Source organism: Podarcis tiliguerta (assembly GCF_965153285.1).
Source record: "Podarcis tiliguerta genome assembly, chromosome: 16".
Lineage (NCBI taxonomy): Eukaryota > Metazoa > Chordata > Lepidosauria > Squamata > Lacertidae > Podarcis > Podarcis tiliguerta.
The window spans coordinates 18,823,762-18,844,024 of NC_139549.1; the positions used below are offsets into that span (position 1 = coordinate 18,823,762).

General features: G+C 43.9%; 1 protein-coding gene and 1 long non-coding RNA gene across 3 annotated transcripts in view; one reads left to right on the forward strand and one right to left on the reverse strand.

Moving 5' to 3' along the window:
* The window catches only part of LOC310666485 (SLAM family member 5-like), a 51,469-nt gene extending 32,445 nt beyond the window's left edge, over positions 1-19,024 (forward strand). The window contains exons 4-9 of one of the 2 annotated variants that reach the window (XM_083417398.1): positions 4,117-4,215; positions 5,603-5,641; positions 9,613-9,662; positions 12,557-12,649; positions 15,779-15,868; positions 17,500-19,024. In XM_083417398.1, coding sequence (XP_083273524.1) covers positions 4,117-4,215; positions 5,603-5,641; positions 9,613-9,662; positions 12,557-12,649; positions 15,779-15,868; positions 17,500-17,586 — 458 coding nt within the window. In that variant the 3' untranslated portion in view covers positions 17,587-19,024. Of the gene's footprint in view, positions 1-4,113; positions 4,216-5,602; positions 5,642-9,612; positions 9,663-12,556; positions 12,650-15,778; positions 15,869-17,499 lie in introns of both variants that reach the window. The other variant, XM_083417397.1, reaches the window with a different exon arrangement.
* Positions 8,385-12,293, reverse strand: LOC310666518. Its single transcript, XR_014505945.1, has 2 exons — positions 11,597-12,293; positions 8,385-11,496 (listed from the first exon to the last, which is right to left on the reverse strand). It is a non-coding gene; the product is annotated as an uncharacterized lncRNA (long non-coding RNA).
* Positions 19,025-20,263: the final 1,239 nt, after the last annotated feature.

Genomic DNA, 20,263 nt, shown 5'->3' on the forward strand with positions numbered 1-20,263 from the left:
CACTCTGGGGGGTGTGGGCTCCAGAGATAAGATACTTTCCCCCCCCTCCACAAACACATGCCCTGCTGAGACTTTATCTGCTCAGAACTGTGAAAGGGGAGGGGCTGAACCCTGGAGAAAGACAGGGCTTCAAGGGAAGTTCCATGTAGAGTACATTGCAGTAACCAATATCCAATATTATCCATTATCAGTTAATTTGCCCCATTATACAGCGACATGAGAGAAATTTTTGAAATGCTTGTTGAAAAATGGAAGCAGGAATGCCCTAGGAATGGTTCAATTTCATTTGAGTGAGACTACGGTTTTGCAGTAAAAGTGTAGCCAAACCAGATTAGAACAAGGATGTTAGATTTATAGCTCTGAATTGTTTCGGAGACTCTGGGTTTAATCTGAAGTTGGGTGAGCTGATCTCCTTTCTCTCTCTCTCTCTTATATCACTGGTATTTGTTATACTACCACATTAGGTCCAGTCGTGACCGACCCTGGGGTTGCGGCGCTCATCTCACTTTATTGGCCAAGGGAGCCAGCGTACAGCTTCCGGGTCATGTGGCCAGCATGACTAAGCCGCTTCTGGCAAACCAGAGCAGCACACGGAAATGCCGTTTACCTTCCCGCCGGAGCGGTACCTATTTATCTACTTGCACTTTGACGTGCTTTCGAACTGCTAGGTTGGCAGGAGCAGGGACCGAGCAACGGGAGCTCACCCCATTGCAGGGATTCGAACTGCCGACCTTCTGATCGGCAAGTCCTAGGCTCTGTGGTTTAACCCACAGCGCCACCCGCATCCCTATACTACCATTATGTCTGTATAAATGTATTGACTGCATTATAGTAATCTCCCCGTTAGGTTAACAGTGAATGGGCTACTGTGACCAGCCTATCCCAGTCCAGTAACCTCTGTAGCTGGAAATAGGGACCCTGTGCCAATGAGGCTACTTATGACTTTACTGGCAAAACGATATCCGGGAGCCCTCCCCCAAAAATTCCCCCCCCGAAATGCCTGGTCCTTCAGGGGGTGTGCAGTCCCATCCAAAACAGGCATGAGGAATCACCCACATACCAGTGTAGCTCCATTTACAGAATGAAAGATTATGCAGCAAGAGGCTAGGTTTTTTAAAATTATTTAATGCTAGTTTAAAAGTCCCAAGGAGATTTAAAATATATTAAGTGATATATTAAGGTTGTTGCAAACCTCTAACACTCTCACCTGTACTGTTAAGTATGAACTACACTGCAGGGGTGCATAACAGAAGCCACTCTCTTCTAGGATTTCTTCATTTGTTTCTATGGGGAGCTCTTACTTCCATCCCTGGGGATGCAGTTAGAAATAACTTAGTAGCATGAACCAAGAAATGGCCTATCCAGACAATGAGATGATTCATTCTGCCCTTTCTAGTATCTATGTGTCTCGTTCTTTCCCTTCCCTTTCTACATGCTTTCCATTCCATTCCCCCTCCCACCCAGTTGCCATTTCCCCCCCTCAGTCCAATTAGTCAACATTCTTTGCCATTGACTTCTCATTGGTTCCACCTGCTGCTTGTTGCTCACTCTGAGCCCCTCTGATTCTCACTGTGAACCCAGCAAGATGGTGGCCTCCATGGAGATTAGTTAGCTCTGTGCCCGCCCTCTGTCCCTTGTTGCATCCCCCCACCCTCCCAAACTGTAATTCTTCTTCATCTCTGTGACTTATACCACATGGGGCTCTCTATACCACCGCTACTACCAGAAAGAGGGTGTCCATTGGCCGGGTAAGACAAGAGCCTTCTTCTAACCTAGTTCAAAAGGAGGGAGCATTAACTCTTACCTGCCGCCACCAAATTGCCCCCTTCAATCTCCAGTTTCCCCTGAGGCTCTATTATGCTACATTAAATACTGTTGCACACACCCCAGTCTTCAAGCAGGAGTTCCTGTGCTTACCCAGGGTTTGGTTTCCTTGGAATGAAGGTCAGTGGAAACCATGGTGTCTTTGGGATATATGATTTTATTTACACATATATGCAACTTCAGCATAGGATGTAGGGATCCGCAACATCAACACCCCCAGCAGATCTTGCTTTCCCATTAGGATTCCAGCGAAGCCTCAAGGCAGAACTTTGGGTCCCGCAAAGAACAGACATGCCTGTGTCTCCAGCTTCCAGCATCAGCCAGCCATTCTCTCTCACTCTTGCATACACAGCCTCCCTTGGCCTGCTGTTCTCCATCCTTAGGATGACATGGCATCTGACCCAATCATCTCTACGACACCCTCTTTGAACATGTAAATGGCAGTACTTAATTCACCAGGCAAAGCCATTCCATTAACAAAGGAAGTAGCCAGACCAGTTCACCAGGTTTTGCCTTATAGATTTTAATCTGACAATTGTGGGATCACAGGTTTGGAAGGGACTTGTGGATCTCGTTCAGACTGACTCTCCCCAACCTATAATGATAGGATAGCACATTTAACATCATGTGCAGTGTTGCCCTAGCAGAATCTGTTGCATGCCCCCAAACCATTTGCAGTATGTTCTTTGTGCCTATTCTTACCCTGCATGCCTAGAGAAAGATGATCCATGGACCTTCTTCCTCTGTGTGCTTGCAAGGTTAGCAGGCGATGTCAGTGGGCATTCCATACCGCCAGAAAGCCTGCTACAAATGGTGGTATCTTTAGGATATATGGTTCTATTTACACATCTATACAACCTGAGCATAGGCAAGAGTGGCTTACAGCATTAACCTCACAACAGATCTTGCTTCCTCATTAGGGCATAGCTGTCAACTTTTCCATTTTCTTGCAAGGAATCCTATTCGGAATAAGGGAATTTCCCTTTAAAAAAAAGGAAAACTTTGACAGCTATGCATTAGGGTTTCAGGGGACCCCCAAAGTCCAACACAGAGCAAGACATGTCTCTAGATACCAGCATCAGCCAACTCACACACACAACTCTCCCAAACATAGCCCCCTCCATCCAAGGATGATCTGGCATTCAGCCAGGTACAGTGGGGGAAAGCCCACCCATTTGTCTCTATGGCAACGGAGCTCACTTTTTAAAGATGCAAAGGAACTGGCCTGACAGGTTTCAGCAAGGTTCCACCTATAGATTCTAGCTTCCCATACACATGATCACAGGCTTGTAAGGGACCCAGGGTATTATTCCATAACAAGACAAAAATGTGTATACTGGGCCAAATTGTGTACAAAAATACATATAGTAGGACTGATGTGCCCTAAAATGCACACAAATGCTTATGCACTGCAGTTTTTAAAATTATTGCTATGGGGCAAAACAAAAGATTGGAAAAAGAAGAAATTGAGAGAAACCATAATCCACAGATTCACCTGTACCTGGGCAGGGTTCACCTGCCCCAAGTTTTTGTGTGTCATGAAGCATTTAAAAGCAAAGGCGATTTCTCCCTTCACAATGGATGTTATTTTCTTGTTCCACAGCTGTGTTATTTTATGTATTAAATGTCATTATGTGTACTCTATAGTACAATAATACTTTTTTAAAGACTTCCAGTAAAAAAATGTTGGCACCTTTGCAAAATGGCACCTTTGCTAAATGGCGCCAAAAGGTGGGCCCTTTGTAGACTGGGGGTGTTGGGCTATAATCCAAAGGTGCTGTCAAAGGTTTGAGATGTCACAGCATATTTTTTAGAATAAGTTTTCCTTCTTTGTATGGCAGTTATTTACTTTTATTCAGTGCTTTTTTCTGGAGGGATGGAGGGGTGCGCATACTCCTAAACATTTTGTGAATCTAAGTTTGGCCTCATTGAGGGGCAGTATTTCAATATGAGTAGAAAAATGAGAGTACCCTAAACATTTTTTTTAAAAAAGCACTTCTAATTTCAAATTTAAAAGCACCTAATTTCATCTGCCACATTCCTTTGTCAGCCTAAATCAGAGGTGGTGGGGGTGTTCTTTTATTTTTTTAAAGCATACGCTAAAGATCAGCTATTACAGTGAATGAGTTGCTGACATAAGAATAGGTTTATTCAGAAAAAAAGTTATGCAATTTAAGTAGGCTTAGCAAAGTCCTTGTGAATTAGCTTCAGCAATGTTTTCGCAATTCTATCATTATTACTGGAATTACTAAATTATATTGTTGTTTGTTTTTTTTGTTTTTGTTTAAGAAGACAAACGTATTGGCAGCACCTCTACGGTCATATGGTCTATCTTTGCAGTGGTAGTTGTAATCGCCTGCGCTGGACTTTTTGTGTGGTGGAAGAAAAGCGGTAAGGGGTTTCACACAACTATCTGAACCTCTTTAAAATTCCTTGTTGAAAAAGTGAATGAATCTAAACTAAGAGAATCATAGAATTGTAGAGTTGGTCATCTAGCCCTCACAGAGATACAGTTCTCTGGGAAGAAGGATTGATTGTTAAACCACTCAGAGACGTAGCCCTGAGAGAGGCCACTCTTGATCAGCGCCCAGAGCAGTAGACATCCATCAGCCATACATTGGGCTAGTCTCTTTTTATATATATGCAATATACTTTTACATAGAAATTAACAAGCATAACAATTCAAAAAGAAAAAAGAAACAAAAAGAAAAGGTTCTCTCGAACCTTCAGACCTCCCACCCTCCCTCCCTCCCTGGGTTCCATTTCTAAATTTTATTCCTGCATCTATTAAATATCCATAGCATCCAAAATTCTTGTTACTTTACAAGTGTCATTGTAATTCCTGCCAATGGTTTCACCTGTTTACAGTGGTCTCTCAAATATGTTTAAAAGTTATTCCAGTCTTTCACAAATATTTGGTCTTCTTGGTTTCTGATCTTTCCCATCAATCTTGCCATTTCGGCATATCCCACCAGCTTGGTCTACCACTCAGTACTTTTTCTTCTTTCCATCTCTGGGCTAAGAGCATCCTTGCTGCTGTTTGCATACATAAACAATCTTTTCTTTTGGTAGTTCCACACCTATGATTCCTAACAGAAAAGCTTCTGGGTTTTTTTTAACAAAGGTTATCTTAAACATTTCCCCCCCCAATTCATTATATATCATTTCCTAGAAAGCTTTTACCACCCCATATGACCACCACATATGATAAAGAGTACATTCCTTCCTTTTGCATTTCCAGCACACATTTGAACTGGTTCTATACATCTCAATCCACCTGCTGACCCCATATGCAGTCTGACTAGGGGAATCAGCAAAGTCCCTGCGATTGGCACAATCAGCGCTTGGATTTGTGGGTGGCACAGTCCCCGGGGGAACAGGGAAAGTCTTCCTCTCCTTTTCTGCCTAAGTGTGAAAGTGCTGTCCCTGCTAGGGTTGCCAGCTCTTTTTACCAGACCTTGCTCCTCTCCCCGTTGCATCTCCTTGCTCTGCAGATAGTGAACAGCTTTACTGGCTGGTATCTGTGTCCAACATAGGATAGCAGACCAAGCAGGATTTTCTTTCACCCTGGTCAATTGGCATCACTTACCAACAAAGGGATAGTTGTACAAAGCTCAGTGCTACTTGGCACCAGTGGCTATTCCACAGGCTCCTGCATGAAAAACAGCCCTGCAGCAAATTGCTGAAGGGAGGGGAGATCAGCATTAAGACATCTGTGCCTGCTTTTGTTCTGCTCACTTCCCCTTTTTCACTTTGTTTTTTTCCCCCCTTTCCAAAGGTTCCCACAGGAAACAGCTGGATTCTGCACGTCAGTCAGGTAAAACAGCCGCCCCTTCCTGCTTTGACAGTGCCCATCCACCCCTATAGGAAAAGTGGGTAATTCCTCTTCTCATGATCCTAGAATTTGTAGTCATCCCATGTGAAATAGATTTGCAGAAGATTCAGGACAGGCAGACAAAGGATAGTACTTTGCCGCAAAATGCCTACTTGATTCATGTCCTTCATTGGGCTAGTGGCTACTACGAGGGGATTAAGCAGATTCCTGGAGGCAGCCTGTCTCTCAATCCCCCTTGCTGAGGGTCGGAAGTAGGCGGAGGGCTGTCGCACCCATGGCTTGCTCACAGGCTTTCCATAATGTGCATCTGGTTGGCCACTGTGAGAACAGGGTGTTGGATTAGACGGGCCTTTGGCCTGATCCAGCAGCCAACTTCTTAGGTTTTTGCAGCAGGCTTTTGCAACTGGTCTCTGCACACTTCAGCCAGTCCGTTTAAACTTGCTCTCGTTTCTATCAAGTGGGACAGTTCGAAGCACACTTTTTAGCTTTGACAGCGAACAATTAATAGATGTGATGATCTGCGATGTAGACCTTCAATCCTAGGTTGAAATATGTCTCCTAATTACTTGGCAGGTGGTGCTACAGTTCCCTGAGTGAGGCGAGGGGCCCTCTGCACACACACGCACCCCTCCAGCCTTTCCCCAGAGCCGGCTACGAGTTTCTGCACACTGTTTGAAACAGGATGTCCCCACCACCCCGCTGCCACCTTCCCTGTCTGACTCGGTGCTCCCTTGCTCCCTCACAGCACGCACCCCCTTCTCCTTTTGCCGTCCCACTGGCAGGAGCTGAGTGTGACTCTCTTGGGCTCCTGTTAAACCTGCCAGTCACAGTGTTGAACTAGGGCTAGGGAAACCAGGTTCAAATCACCCCTCTGCTCACATTGCGCCATTCGGTATCTTTCAGCTAACCTACCTCACAGGGTTGTTGTGAGGAGAAGTTGGAAATTTTTTTATTGTTAATGGCAACAACCATGTTAAAATGCAACAGATGGTGCCCTGCTCCTTCCCTCCCCCCTCCCTGCCCCAGTACCTATGCTTTCACTGGGTTTCTGAGGGAATCACCCATTTCTTCCTTGAAGTGGAGTGTGACACTTATCTCTGCTGTGGGTCCTGGCTGGTGTGCGACTACACTGTCCGCTGACTACCAGCCCTCCTTATTCAGGCTGCAGCATTTTGCCAGTTAATCGGTTAGATTAACCAGTTTAAAAAGTCTACGGGTCAGCTTCAAAAGTGCCCTAAATTAATTGGATATCTGATCATTTTGAACCAACGCTGTACAAGAACACCTTAGAATTGGCATCCCCTCTTGCCTTCCCTCTCTCCCTGCACACATGGGAAGGCCTCTGCTAAGGTGGCAACACTTTTGAGACGTGTGTGCGCGTCCTCTAATGGCAACGGCTTTCCCCGCTTTCAGTAGTGTTCTATTTATTTGCAGATTTAATGAAACCTCATTTGATTAATCAACTAACCACTATTCTGGAAGTGATTGCTCTTTTGTTTTTCTTGACAATAAGCAACTAACATGATTAATCAACTAAAGAGTCCTTTAATCAGATGACAGCTCTGTTCCCTAATCTGCCCAGTTATGCCCCATCCGAGAGGGTCTTATACTCTCCTTGGGCCAGGATCACCACTCAGTACACACACAAACGCAAGCTTCCTGGCCTCTTACACATTAGCTGAAGGCTCTTTGCCTCTCATTAGAACTGACAAGGGAAAACTGGAAACTGACAGAATTTCACACTTGGCAACTGATTCCCTCTTGTCTTTTGCCATCAACTGGATAGCTCAGTTGGCTAGAGCATGGTGCTGATAACGCCAAGGTTGCAGGTTCAGCCCCATTCTCCAATGTTCTTCTTAGTTGTTTTTGGTCATTCCTGGGATGGCTCAGTTGGTAGAGCATGAGACTCTTAATCTCAGGGTTGTGAGTTTGAACCCCACATTGAGCAAAGGATTCCTGCAATGCAGGAGGTTGGACCGTTAGGGGTGGCCCAAATGGCCCCTTCCAACTCTACAATTCAGTTCATATGTTGAGAATGTACAATGGGGAGAATCCATACTTGCATTCCTCTCACACAGTGACTCCTGAGTATGTGTGCTTCAGGGCTCTGGGATGTGAAGGAGAGGAAAGAAAGAGAAAAAAATTACCTACGTACTTAATTTCTAGAGAAATGTTTGGGTATTTTTTTACCTGGAAAGGTGATATGTCATGAGTGCTTATTGTTTTAAAATGTTTTTTTTTTACATCTTATTAGTGTTTTTTAAATGATTTAAATAAGTTTTTATTTTATTGTCAATTGTATTGTTTTGCTACTTTGTGGTTTGCCATCCTATGCAGTGAAAATTTTAATAATGATGATGATGATGATAAATGAAGAAGTGCTCTGCTTAGAAAGGACTAATACTAAAAGTAAAGTACAAGTAAAAGAAGTCTTTTTAAACCAAACATCGTGCAAGCAAGGTGGGTGATATCCATGGGTTCTACATAGAGTAGGCCCATAAAAATTAATGGGCATGAGTAACTTAGGTCCCTTAATTTGAATAGGTTTACACTGAGTATGGCTAACATTGGATGCAACCCACATGACTTGCTATTTGTGATGCTACAGGTGTTGTCCAGTAGGTGCCTGCGAGAGTTCCTCCATTGCCTTAAAATGAGACCTGGAACAATTTTGCCCTCCTCTTGGTAAAACACATGTAGAGATGAAAATACAGCGTCTGCCTTCCAGGAACAGAATCCAAGTATGGGTTAATGGGACCAATGGAGGCAGATGCTCTCAAGGAAACGGGGGGGGGGGGGAGAGAGAAGTAGAAAGTGTGAATACAGAGCAAAGGCAGAAATTAAAACAAATGGCAATACAAAACGCTTGATTAACAAAAGCGAACATTAATTTGGAATGTACAGAAACTTCAGTAAGAAGAAAAGACTAGACACTCAGATCTATAGTAAAAGTGAACAATCTTTGCAGTGATGTAAATAATGCAGTTTTATGAAGAATGTGAACTTTATAGAGGGAAAACCCAGAGAAAGTCCATTGCTGCCAGGCTTTTTGACTGAAAGCTATGAATTTTGTACAGTATAAACACCCTAAAACTACTATTCTGGAAATGATTGCTCTTTTCTCTTGTTTTTCTTGACAAGAAGCAACAGATTGCTGCAGACATGTTTGTAGGTTCTAGAACAAAATACCTTTTCTCTCTCTACCACAAATTTAAAGTTGATTTAAATGATTTTGGTTTCATTGAAAAGACCCTGGGACCTGTAGTTAGATTTGCTGAGGCCTTTTTATGAAAGGTGCCTGACCATTCAACGAAACTACAGTTCCCAGGATTCATTGGTTTATGTCTATAACAGTGATGGAGGATTTTAAACTGGTTTACATCTGCAACATAAACAATCTCTTATGGAGGATTTCGCATTTATGTTCCTTCGCTGTTTTATGATTGTGTGTGTGTGTGAAATAAATATATATATGATTAAACTGCAAAGCTTATTGATTGGCTCTTTCTGCTTACATTTAACATTTTTGCAATTTTTCTTTTTTGCAAGAACTAATCTGCTTCTTGATGTTTCTCCTGTGCTCCTGTTTCCTGGCGTTTAATAGCATTTTAAAAACTAAATCTTAAGATACATTTTCTAATGGATTATCAACACATTAATCAATAGCCAGTGCCTGAGCTGACAACTCCAAATTCACTGATGAAAGTCCTCCAGAAATACAGAGAAAAGAAAAGAAAATGACTTTCTCTTGGGCAGATCTATCCTCTTTCATTTGCAAGACCAAACAACAAAGGTGGCCAGAAAGAGAGACCTATCTGCCTAGAGACTAGACAATTACTGTAGTAATTAGAATTTGTGAGCTCCTTGGAAGGGCTATAAGAAGAATCATAATTAAAGCATATCTGAATGGGGTGGAGGCCCATTCAGTTAACATACATGATTTCTCTTTGCAGAATCCAAAGAGTGCCACACTGTTTATTCTCAAATTGAAAACATTCCCCAGGTAAGTTCCATTGAGCCAACTGAGCCACGGAGGGATTTTCCACTCAAGTGGTATGTACACGTTAGAGGGTTAAAATATAAGCAAGGCTGTTTTTCCTGTCAGCATTTCCATTTGATTTTGCAAATCGTGGTACACAGCATCATGGTTTGATGTGTTTCCTCTGGCCTACTGTCTGTCCATGTTTCACCTCAACAACTCCCCTAGTGATCATCTTCCTGTGGCTGCAGCCAAGAGCACCTTGGGATTTACTCCCTAGTAAGAGAGGACAAGGGACGTGGGTGGCACTGTGGGTTAAACCACAGAGCCTAGGCTTGCCGATCAGAAGGTTGGCGGTTTGAATCCCCACGACGGGGTGAGCTCCCGTTGCTCAGTCCCTGCTCCTGCCAACCTAGCAGTTTGGAAGCACACCAAAAAGTGTAAGTAGATAAATAGGTACCGCTCCAGCGGGAAGGTAAACAGCATTTCCGTGCGCTGCTCTGGTTCAACAGAAGCGGCTTAGTCATGCTGGCCACATGACCCGGAAGCTGTATGCCGGCTCCCTCAGCCAATAAAGCGAGATGAGCGCCGCAACCCCAGAGTCGGCCACGACTGGACCTAATGGTCAGGGGTCCCTTTACCTTTACTTTTTAAGAGAGGACAAGTCTATGTGAACACATTACAGAGCTGCAGCTTAAACTCTTTCTTAGCTCCTCTTCTGACTGGTGCACACACGCACACACATTGCCTGGTTTTAAAAGAGAATTGCACAAATTTGTGGAAGAGGAAGCTATTGATGTCTACTAGCCACAATGGCTATGCTCTCCCTCCACCATCAGAGGTGAGCCACTGGCCAGATGCTCACTTGGTCCAGCATCCTGTTCTCACGGTGGCCAAACAGATGACTGTGGGAAACCCACAAGAGCAATTTCCCCTCCTGCAGTTTGCTAGCAGCTGGTTTCCAGAAGCATTGCTGCCTCTGAACATGGAGGTGGAGCATAGCCATTGTGGGAGGGTTGCTCATGAGTTCCACTGTACCTGCTTGGAGATCCCAGCTTTGCTTCTTCTCAAAGTGAGTGAAAGGAGACAGATCGACACCCCCCTCCCCACATTCTTGTTTGCAGAGACTGGTGAGCAGAGATTAGCATGTCTTCCCCCTCCCCGTTGTTTCAGTCCTACCTACCAGTGAGTAAGCCCCATCGAATTCCAATGGGGCTCTCTTCTGAGCAGACACAGGTAGGATTGCAGTAGGCAGGTGGTGGGTAGGTGGGTCGTGTAGGGTGCTCCTCCATGACCCAACCACCCCTGACGCCAGAAATGTAGGACCACCATCCCCAGGAAACAGTTCCAACTTTATACTCCTGGGATTCACCACTCAAACACTTTTGAAACGAGAGCGAAACTGGCTTTAGAACTGCTTCAAAGCACAGCATTTCAGAATTAAACCAGCAGATTGTTGGTAACTTCATGTGTACCAGGTTCAAAAGAATGGGTGTGAATGCACTGAAGGGTAATGCATTCTGATGATCAGAGCACATTATTTTGAACTGGATCAGGTGCATGCTCGCTTCACTGAGCTCAGTCTTGTAGACACCAGTCTTTCCCAAACGGTGTCTTCCAAATGTCCTAATGAGAGCAGTTGAGAGTTGGTGTTCCGAAACATCTGGAAGGCATCAGGTCAGTGAAGGCCAATCATTGCCTGGCAGCATCTCTCCAAGGTATCAGTGCCCACATCCTGTCCTGCCCATCACTGTTGATCCTGTAGACCAGGGAGGTCCACCTCCCAATAGAGTGTGATCTACTCACAGTATAAAAAAACTGGCAGTGATCTACCCATCGTCGGACCAAAGTTGTTGAGCTTTTTTTAGGAAGCCAAAGTTTTTTTTTGGGGGGGGGAGGAAATGGGCCAGGAATCTACCTGTTGGACATGCCTGCTTTAGGTGCCACCATCCCCCAACCTCCTCCTACAGTGAATATGATGAGTAGTAAATGATAGCTACAATGGAATTCAAAACGGGGGCAAGGTTTCAAAAGCAAATAAGCTCTGAGCACAACTCAGTAGTAGTTGATCATGCTTAAAATACCAGCAATATGTTCACACCTTTTTGCTGGGTTAGTCTCTTGAGGACTGAAGACCTGGGAGGAGGTGCTTCAGTGCTTCCGAAAGATCTCAGGCATGGACTTCGAAACACTCATTCTCTCACATTTGCTTACATCAATACCATATTCTTGAAAAAGTCACCCTCACAAACGGGTAACAGTGGAAACTGTGGGTGGAGCCAGTCTCTCAAGGTATTTTTACTTTCCTAAGGGGTGCGTAGGGGAAGTGTTAGTTTCTATTTCACAGGCATTTTATAAAAAAATTAAAAACACCTTCTTAAAAGCTCAGAAATGTGTGATGTTTATCTGATTTTACTTTGCGCCACAAATGAGGATTTTAATCCTCGCATCCACTTTGCAAAAAAAAAAAAAAAAAAAGACCACATAACTTGAGAGTTTCCATTCACACCATATTTTAGTCACCAAAATTCAATAAACATCTGCATGGCCTTTTAAAAAAAATTATAAGTGACTTTTGGCTTCATTTCTGGCCACATCCATGGCTTATATCCCAGAATTCCTTGCATGCTCCTCCCGGATCACAGAGGGCAAACAGGCAATGATTACATACTTCTTTGGGCTGGAGGGGGGAAAGTCTGACTTTTTAAAATACAACAGTTAGTACGGATAGTTTAGGGATAATTTACCCCCTTGGTGGTAAAGCCATCATAACAATGTCCAGCTTATCCCTCTTGTCACCTTTCTTCTTCTTCTTCTTCTTCTTCTTCTTCTTCTTCTTCTTCTTCTTCATTAAATTTATTCCAACCCACAATGTCACAGGCACCAGTAAACGTTGCGGCTTTCTCTTCCACTCACAGAATTGCCCATCGGAAACCCAACAGCGGAGAGGACCAAAGGCGAAAAAGGATGTGCCCCAGACCATCTACACCACAGTGCACCTCCCCAAACAGGTAGGAAGCTGCTACCATCCATCTACATTAGAAGAATGGAGCTTCAGACCTGAAAATATTGGTACAGAAAACAGGAAATTTGGAAATTTGTTTTAAAATAAGAAACTATTTGTAGTTGACGTACAAGTACAATGTGTCCCAAATGGAACTGACTCCAGTTCATGGTTGTCCTGTTACAAAATGAATGGGTTTGGTTCGTGTCCAGTTCACAGTTCAATTCACGGTTTGTTCAAATGTTCCTCAGCAATGTCTTTTCAGCTTTCAGAATGTTATGAGCATTTGCGGTGAAGTGTAAAATACGTTTAAGACTGAGGAAACATCAAAACGCCTACACAGTGGAATGTGAAGCGTTACTTTCATTTTCCCCAGCAGTAACATTCTTTGAGCTTAAAGGTCGAAAGAATATAAAGAGTATTTTTTTTATTAAAAAAAAGTAAGAAAATGAACGGTTTCTAGTTCATCTTCAAGTACAAAGTTCTACCTCAAAATGGACTTAGTTCATGTTCTAGCTGGTGGGAACTGCTTTTAGTTCAAAGCTTTTTTAATTAATTGGGTAAATTGGTCAGGCCACCCTTGTAGTCCTGTCTCCCGTTCTGACAAGCTGGAACGTGTGCCAAGGAGGGCGACCAAGATGATCAAGGGTCTGGAAACCAAGCCATATGAGGAACGGTTGAGGGAGTTGGGTATGTTTAGCCTGGAAAAGAGCAGACTCAGAGGACATGTGATAGTCATCCTCAAATATCTGTCACAAGACAGATGGCGCAAGCTTGTTTTCTGCTGCTCCAGAGGGGAGGACCTGAACCGTTGGATTCAAATTACAAGAAAGGGAATTTTGACTAAACCTAAGGAATAACCTTCTGATATTAAGAGCCGTTTGACAGTGGAACTTTGTAAAGTGATGGACCTTCATTAGAGGTTTTTAAGAAGAGGTTGGATGGCCATCTGTCATGGATTCTTTAGCTGAGATTCCTGCTTGGCAGGTGGTTGGGCAAGATCCGCAGGGTTCCTTCCAACTCCACAAATCTATGACTCTATTATTCATTCCAAGCACTGCAGCAAACTGAGGGATTGTGTCCTGATTACAGGATTGGGCTTCGCCTCATCTCTGCTATGATTTCAGATTAGATGATTCAGAGCGCAGAGATAGGGACTCAGGAAGCTGCCTTATATCAGATCAGACCATTGGTCTATTTAACTCAGTACTGTCTACAATTAGTGGCAATGATTCTCCAGGGTCTGAGGCACAGGATATTCCCAATGCTACCCGTGATGTCAAGAATTGTACATGGGGCCTTCTGAGTGCACAGCACCAGCAAGTATTCTACAAATGAGCCAAGGGTCTTCCCCAAAGATGCACAAGGTACAGGAAGCACAAGGGCCTCTTTCTTCCTGTCCTACATGAAAAACCCACTGCAAAAATTGTCTTGCCCCTGAAAAGTTCCCCTGAAAGCTGCATACTTTCTGCGAATGGCATAGAATTTCTTGGCATTAGAAATGTGGTCTAATAACAATACAGACCATTTTATGAGTAATTAGCAATGGGACTTTTTAGTTTAGACAAAGAGCAAGTAAGAGGTGGCATGATAGAAATTCACAAAACTATTCATGGCCTGGAGAAAGCGGTAAGGGAAAGCATTTCCCCCCTCTCTCATAATGCTAGAACTCGCAGACATCCACTGAAGGTTGGAAGATTCAGGACAGACAAAAGGAAGTACTTTTATTTTTTTTAATTTATTTAGAATTTTATTTATTTATTAAAGTTCTTATGTTACATCAGTAAACATTATCATATTATATCACAAGGCTTATTATACTATAATTTTCAACATGTATACAAAGTTTATATACTAAGAAAGGAAAAGAAGGAAAAAGAAAAAACAAGGACAAAGAACTTTTCCAAAATCATATATGTACCAACACTTTGGACTTCCTGTCTATCCCGTTGTATACTCCTTTTTTTACAAATGAATGTACTCTTATTATTGTATATTTCTTTACATTTTATCCAATACATTCCTATATCAATATGTACCCTTGGTCTTATTTCTCAACTCAGTCTCTCTCCAACGCCAATCGAATGCTAGCATAGATAGTGAACCTTGACTGTATTGTTGAATATCTATCTTATGTCTAGCCCACTTTTCCATAATTTTTTGTTTTGAAAGGAAGCACTTTTAAATGCAGCACAGAAACTGTGGAACTCCCTCCAGCAGGAGCCAGTGATGCCGCCAACTTGGGTGGATTAAAAAGAGGATTAGACCAATTCATGGAGGACTAGGTTATCAAGAGCTACTTGCCATGATGGCTCTGCTCTGCCTCCAAAGTCAGAGGCAGTTACACTTCTGACTATCAGTTGCTGGAAAACACAGGAGGGGAGAGAGTTTTCGTGCTTAGGTCCTGCTTGCTGGTTTTCTGCAGGCATCTGGTTGGCCAGTGTGAGAATAAATTGCTGGACTAGATGATCCAGCAGGGTTGTCTTGTGTTCTTACGGTCAGCTTGGTTTAACAGCTTATTAAAAACAACTACCAAAACTACATAAGAATCTTCTCCTAAACTCTTCCAAACAATTTTTTTTACCATCTTTAGATCAGGAATCAGCGTGAGGGGGGTGGAGCTGAATCCCTTCTTCTTCCTTGTCATTCTATAAGGCGGGCCAAGGATAGCCAATGTGGTGTTTTCCAGATGCTGTGGACTACAACTCCCATAATCCCTGACCATTGGCCATGCTGGCTGGGGCTGATGGGACTTGCGGCCCACCATGTCTGGAAGACACCATGTTGGTTAGCCCCTCTCTAAGATAATACTAAGTACGTTGAAGCTGGCCATCTCTTTGCACAACCACCCTACGGCACAGTTCTTCAGCCTTAAGTCCCCAGATGGATTACAACTCCTATTATCCCCAGCCTGCTTAGTCAATGGTCAGGGATGATGGGAGTTGTGGTCCAACAACATCTGTTATCTCAAGGTTAAAGACAACTGCCCTAGGAAACCTGATCCCTCTTTGGCAGGATACAGATTTGAGATTCATGGCAATCAATAGTTGGGCTTTTTCCAGTGATGTTCCAGCTCCACAAGGCCTGTTTGACCACCACCACCACCACCCTGTAAATTTCTTCTTCTCTTTCCCAGAATCCTTTGCAAACAGACGACGAGAAGATGCAGAGAACCAGAGAAAAGAGTGAGAAAACAATTTACTCAGAGATCACCAAGCCTCAAGAGGCATGTGGATTTTTAAGCATCTATTGCTTAGCAAGTGGAGATGGGTTGCAGCATGGAAAGGGGAGTGGGGAAGCTGGGTCCATTGCAAAGCCACATGTTACTCAAGGCTGGTGGCATAGCAAATTGCAAGATCTGTGGTTGCGTTAAAGGTGGGGGTGGGAAGATGTGAGTGGAATCTCCAGGTGTGTATGGGGGGAAGTCACACCACAACACAGCACAGAATGTGGTCTTAGCTGCTAAATTTATTTTCCTAACAGCCTCAGCTTTCATTTTCTTTTTTAATGGAAATGAGCTCCTTGGCTTCCCACGCTTGCAAAGGGGGAAGTCTGAAAAATGCCTCTCTATGGTTGGGAGATGACCCCGACAAGATTCCCCATAGTCTATGTGAGTGCATTTCACAGCCACTTTGCCCCTCCTTGTGACTAGCAAGCTGCAATAAGTTCTGCAAAGTGGTAAAAAGGAACTTTCACAATGCAAGAGAAGCCACACGTATATTCTCAACTTACCCCATCGACACAGGTTGCATCATTTTCAACCTGCTGCTTTCTTTTTTAATGCAACCTAGGTTTGTAACTAGGGACGCGGGTAGCGCTGTGGTCTAAACCACTGAGCCTCTTGGGCTTGCTGATCAGGTCGGTGGTTCGAATCCCCGTGATGGGTTGAGCTCCCGTTACTCAGTCCCAGCTCCTGCCAACCTTGCAGATCGAAAGCATGCCAAAAAGTGCAAGTAGATAAATAGGTACCGCTCTGGCAGGAAGGTAAACAGCGTTTCCATGGGCTGCTCTGGTTTCAGTGTTCCATTGTGCCAGAAGCGGCTTAGTCATTCTGGCCACATGACCCGGAAAAACTGTCTGCAGACAAACGCCAGCTCCCTCGGCCTGTAAAGTGAGATGAGCGCCACAACCCCAGAGTTGTTTGTGACTGGACTTAACTGTCAGGGAACCTTTACCTTTAGGTTTGTAACTATCCCAGTATTAAACTCTTGACCTTTGCAGACACACATCTTTCTCCTTCTGAATCTGTGATGCTCAGCTCGCCATCTACGGCAGACTTTCCCAACCTGGTGCCCTTTAGACATTTTGGACCACAACTCCCATAAGCCTGAGCTAGGACAGCCATATGTTGCTGGCACTGATAGGACCATGGCTGTGGCTGATGGGAGTTGTTGGCCAAAACACCTGCAGGGCATCAGATTGGACAAAGATCTGTGTTGTGTCCACATTTGGTTCACACACGCTCCTCTCCCTCCTCATTTAATCCCCCTAACAACGCTGTGAGGTAGGTTAGGCTAGGAGGAAGTAACTGGCCCAAGGTCAAGTGGGGCTTTGAACCCTGGTCTCCCAGGTCCTAGTCCAACACTCTCACCACTAGGCTGCTGGGGATGGGCAGCAGCTTAGGATAGCTACTCATGCTGTGCTTTTGGCAATTTCGGAGACACCACCATGGGGAAGAGCCTGCTGGACTAGGCACACACACCTTGGCTTTTCCGGCCAACAGGGCTCAGCTGGTATTCTGATGTGCATTGCTGAATTGGTGCTCATTCTGCAAACAGGCAGCAGTATCTTCCAGAATAGGCAGCAACTTCCTGAACAGCGCTGTGCCTGTGGACATGTGTTTGTTTTCTCTTGCAGTGTGAGGACCAGGACTCCAAGACAGTCTACGAGACAGTGAACAACCCGAGACCTCCGGAAACCACTGAGTATGACAAAATTCTCTAGCAACCCACTGGACCAAGGGGACAAAGCAGTAGCAGAGACTGGACCACCAGAGGGAAATAAAAAATTTAAGGTCTTATATACAGTGGTACCTCAGGTTAAGGAGGAGGGCAAAACTAGAATGTGTTGGCTCCACCTATCGTTGTCTGTTGAGCTTCCTGCCTTCCGCATCCCACTGGGTACCAGCCATCACAGCAAACCAGGGCAGCAGCACCACCAGCAGCAGCATCTCGTAGAAACTCGCTCTTCCAAAGCAGAGCAGAAGGAAAAAATGCACCATGTCAATCACCTGTCCTCACAATTACGTCAAGCGGCCTGCTTTTGCCCACATGGTTTGAAATCAAAGCACTGTGTTTTGCAAACCCCGGCAATCAGTTAATTGTTGAGGTTTGCAAAATGCCTCACACCACCCAATGCAATGTCTCATTCCGTTCTAAAGCAGTCCAAGCTGGTGGCCAGCCTTACCTCTTGTGGGAACAAGTACAGTGGTACCTCGGGTTAAGTACTTAATTCATTCCGTAGGTCCGTTCTTAACCTGAAACTGTTCTTAACCTGAAGCACCACTTTAACTAATGGGGCCTCCTGCTGTTGGAAGTCAAAATACATGGATATTTGAAGTCAGAATTGAGCAGAAACATGGACCAGTTATCTGCAGCAGCCCAGGACAGCAGGGTTGTGTCAGGCCTGGTCATTGTCCTCTTCAGATCACCACACAAACGCTTCGTGTTCTTTTATAACTTTTTATTGTGCATTAACAAAACAATCTTATAAACGGTTCTTAACTATTATTCCTCAGAGTCACTTATTTCAGATACCTTCTGAGCTCTGCTTCTCCGTGACCAACCACTCTCAAAATGTCAAACGCCCCTTCCTTTCGCTTTCCCGCTCTTTTTTCTAACCTCCTGGCTAGAGCTTGTATCTCCCCTCCTCCGAATCTGAGCTAGAACTGAACCCTTGCCTTTCCTGTGAACAGCCAGTCCCTCCCTGTTGTTCCTCTTGCTCCCTTCTATTAGATTCACTGCTCTCCTTCCCCCCTTGGCGAATGCTTTCTCCCTCTGATAAACTGGAAACTTCTAACTCTTCCCTGACAGGTTGTCTGCTTCCAAGTTAATTGTAGAGATCTTTTATGGAGGCCCCTGCTTCAAGTGCCTCCATCTTTAGAGAAAAGATGGATTAGCTTCATGAGAAAGGACCCCTCTTCTGCAATGGAATCCACAGAACTCACTCACTTGTCTCCCCTTCCAGATTAATTGGCATTTGATTGATTTTCTTGTAGGTATGTGCATTTTTGTTTGGCACTTTAGGGTAATTTTGAATGTTGTGTGCATGTACATTACCTTGTTAAATGACTGTCTGTAATGCTTTGATTTGTAAGGACTTTGAGATCTTCAACAATGAAAAAACAGAATGCCCGATTTTAAATAAATAACTATTCCCCCTTTCTCCCTGTTCATTTTTCTTCAGCTGTTCAGTCTACCCTTCCCTGGTTCAGTCATCTCTGCCTTCTCAGTCCCTTCGCTCTCTGCTCACATTCCATGCCTACCAATCAAATGTCAAGGGACAGATTGGGAAGAAATTTTATTCTGTTTGCTCCTAAAGGCAACCTTGCATAATTCACACTTTTCAAGAACCAAGCAACAGTCATCTTTCAAAATCTGCACTTCTTTAAGTTTAGCAGTGCAGTTCTCCAGTAATATGTTCAAAAAATTGTATATGCCAGGGTAAAGTGTTCATAGAAATGGAAATGCTAAAGTGAAAATAACATACAATAATGCATTATAGAAAAAAAGTATATTAACAGAACTTTGCACTGAAATGTTGGTGGATTTTCAAAAAATCATAAACTGATGTGAAAATGTGAAGAGCTTAACTTAAAACTGGAAAAATGAGAAATGGAGGGGGGACTGAAATCAACAGACTTGCCCAGCTCAGCAATGATGGTCCAGTTCTCCCCTGATGTTCCTTTTGGATACAGAGCAGGCTTCGAAAGATGCTGGTCAGGTGTATTTGCATGTTTTTTTGTCTTGCCAGACCAGTTAAGGACTCACCCACATTTTGATCGTAAAAGGTAAAGGACCCCTGGATGGTTAAGTCCAGTCAAAGATGACTATAGGGATGCGGCACAAATCTTGCTTCAGGCCAAGGGAGCTGGCGTTTGTCCACAGACAGCTTTCCGGGTCATGTGGCCAGCATGACTAAACCGCTTCTGGCGTAAGCGGACACCGTGACGGAAACTAGAGCACATGGAAACGCTGTTTACTTTCCCGCCGCAGTGGTACCTATTTATCTACTTGTACTGGTGTGATTTTGGACTAGTGTGATTTTGAACTGCTAGGTTGGCAATAATAATAATAATAATAATAATAATAATAATAATACTATACCCCGCCCATCTAGCTAGGTTTTTCTAGCCACTCTGGGCAGCTCCCAACAGATTAAAAACAGAATAAAACATCAAACATTAAAAACTTCCATAAACAGGGCTGCCTAGAAGTTGGGACAGAATGATGGAATGATGGCCCCATAACTTTTCTCATTGCCCCGCAGCTCTGTGCTTTGTGAAAATCCTGTCTTATCCACTGAATCAGATCTTATCTGAAGAGAGTTTTTGTTTAACTGAGCTTCAATTCAGTGGGTAAGATCAAATCTTCAACTGGGTTCTGAACCAGGCAGGCAGGCA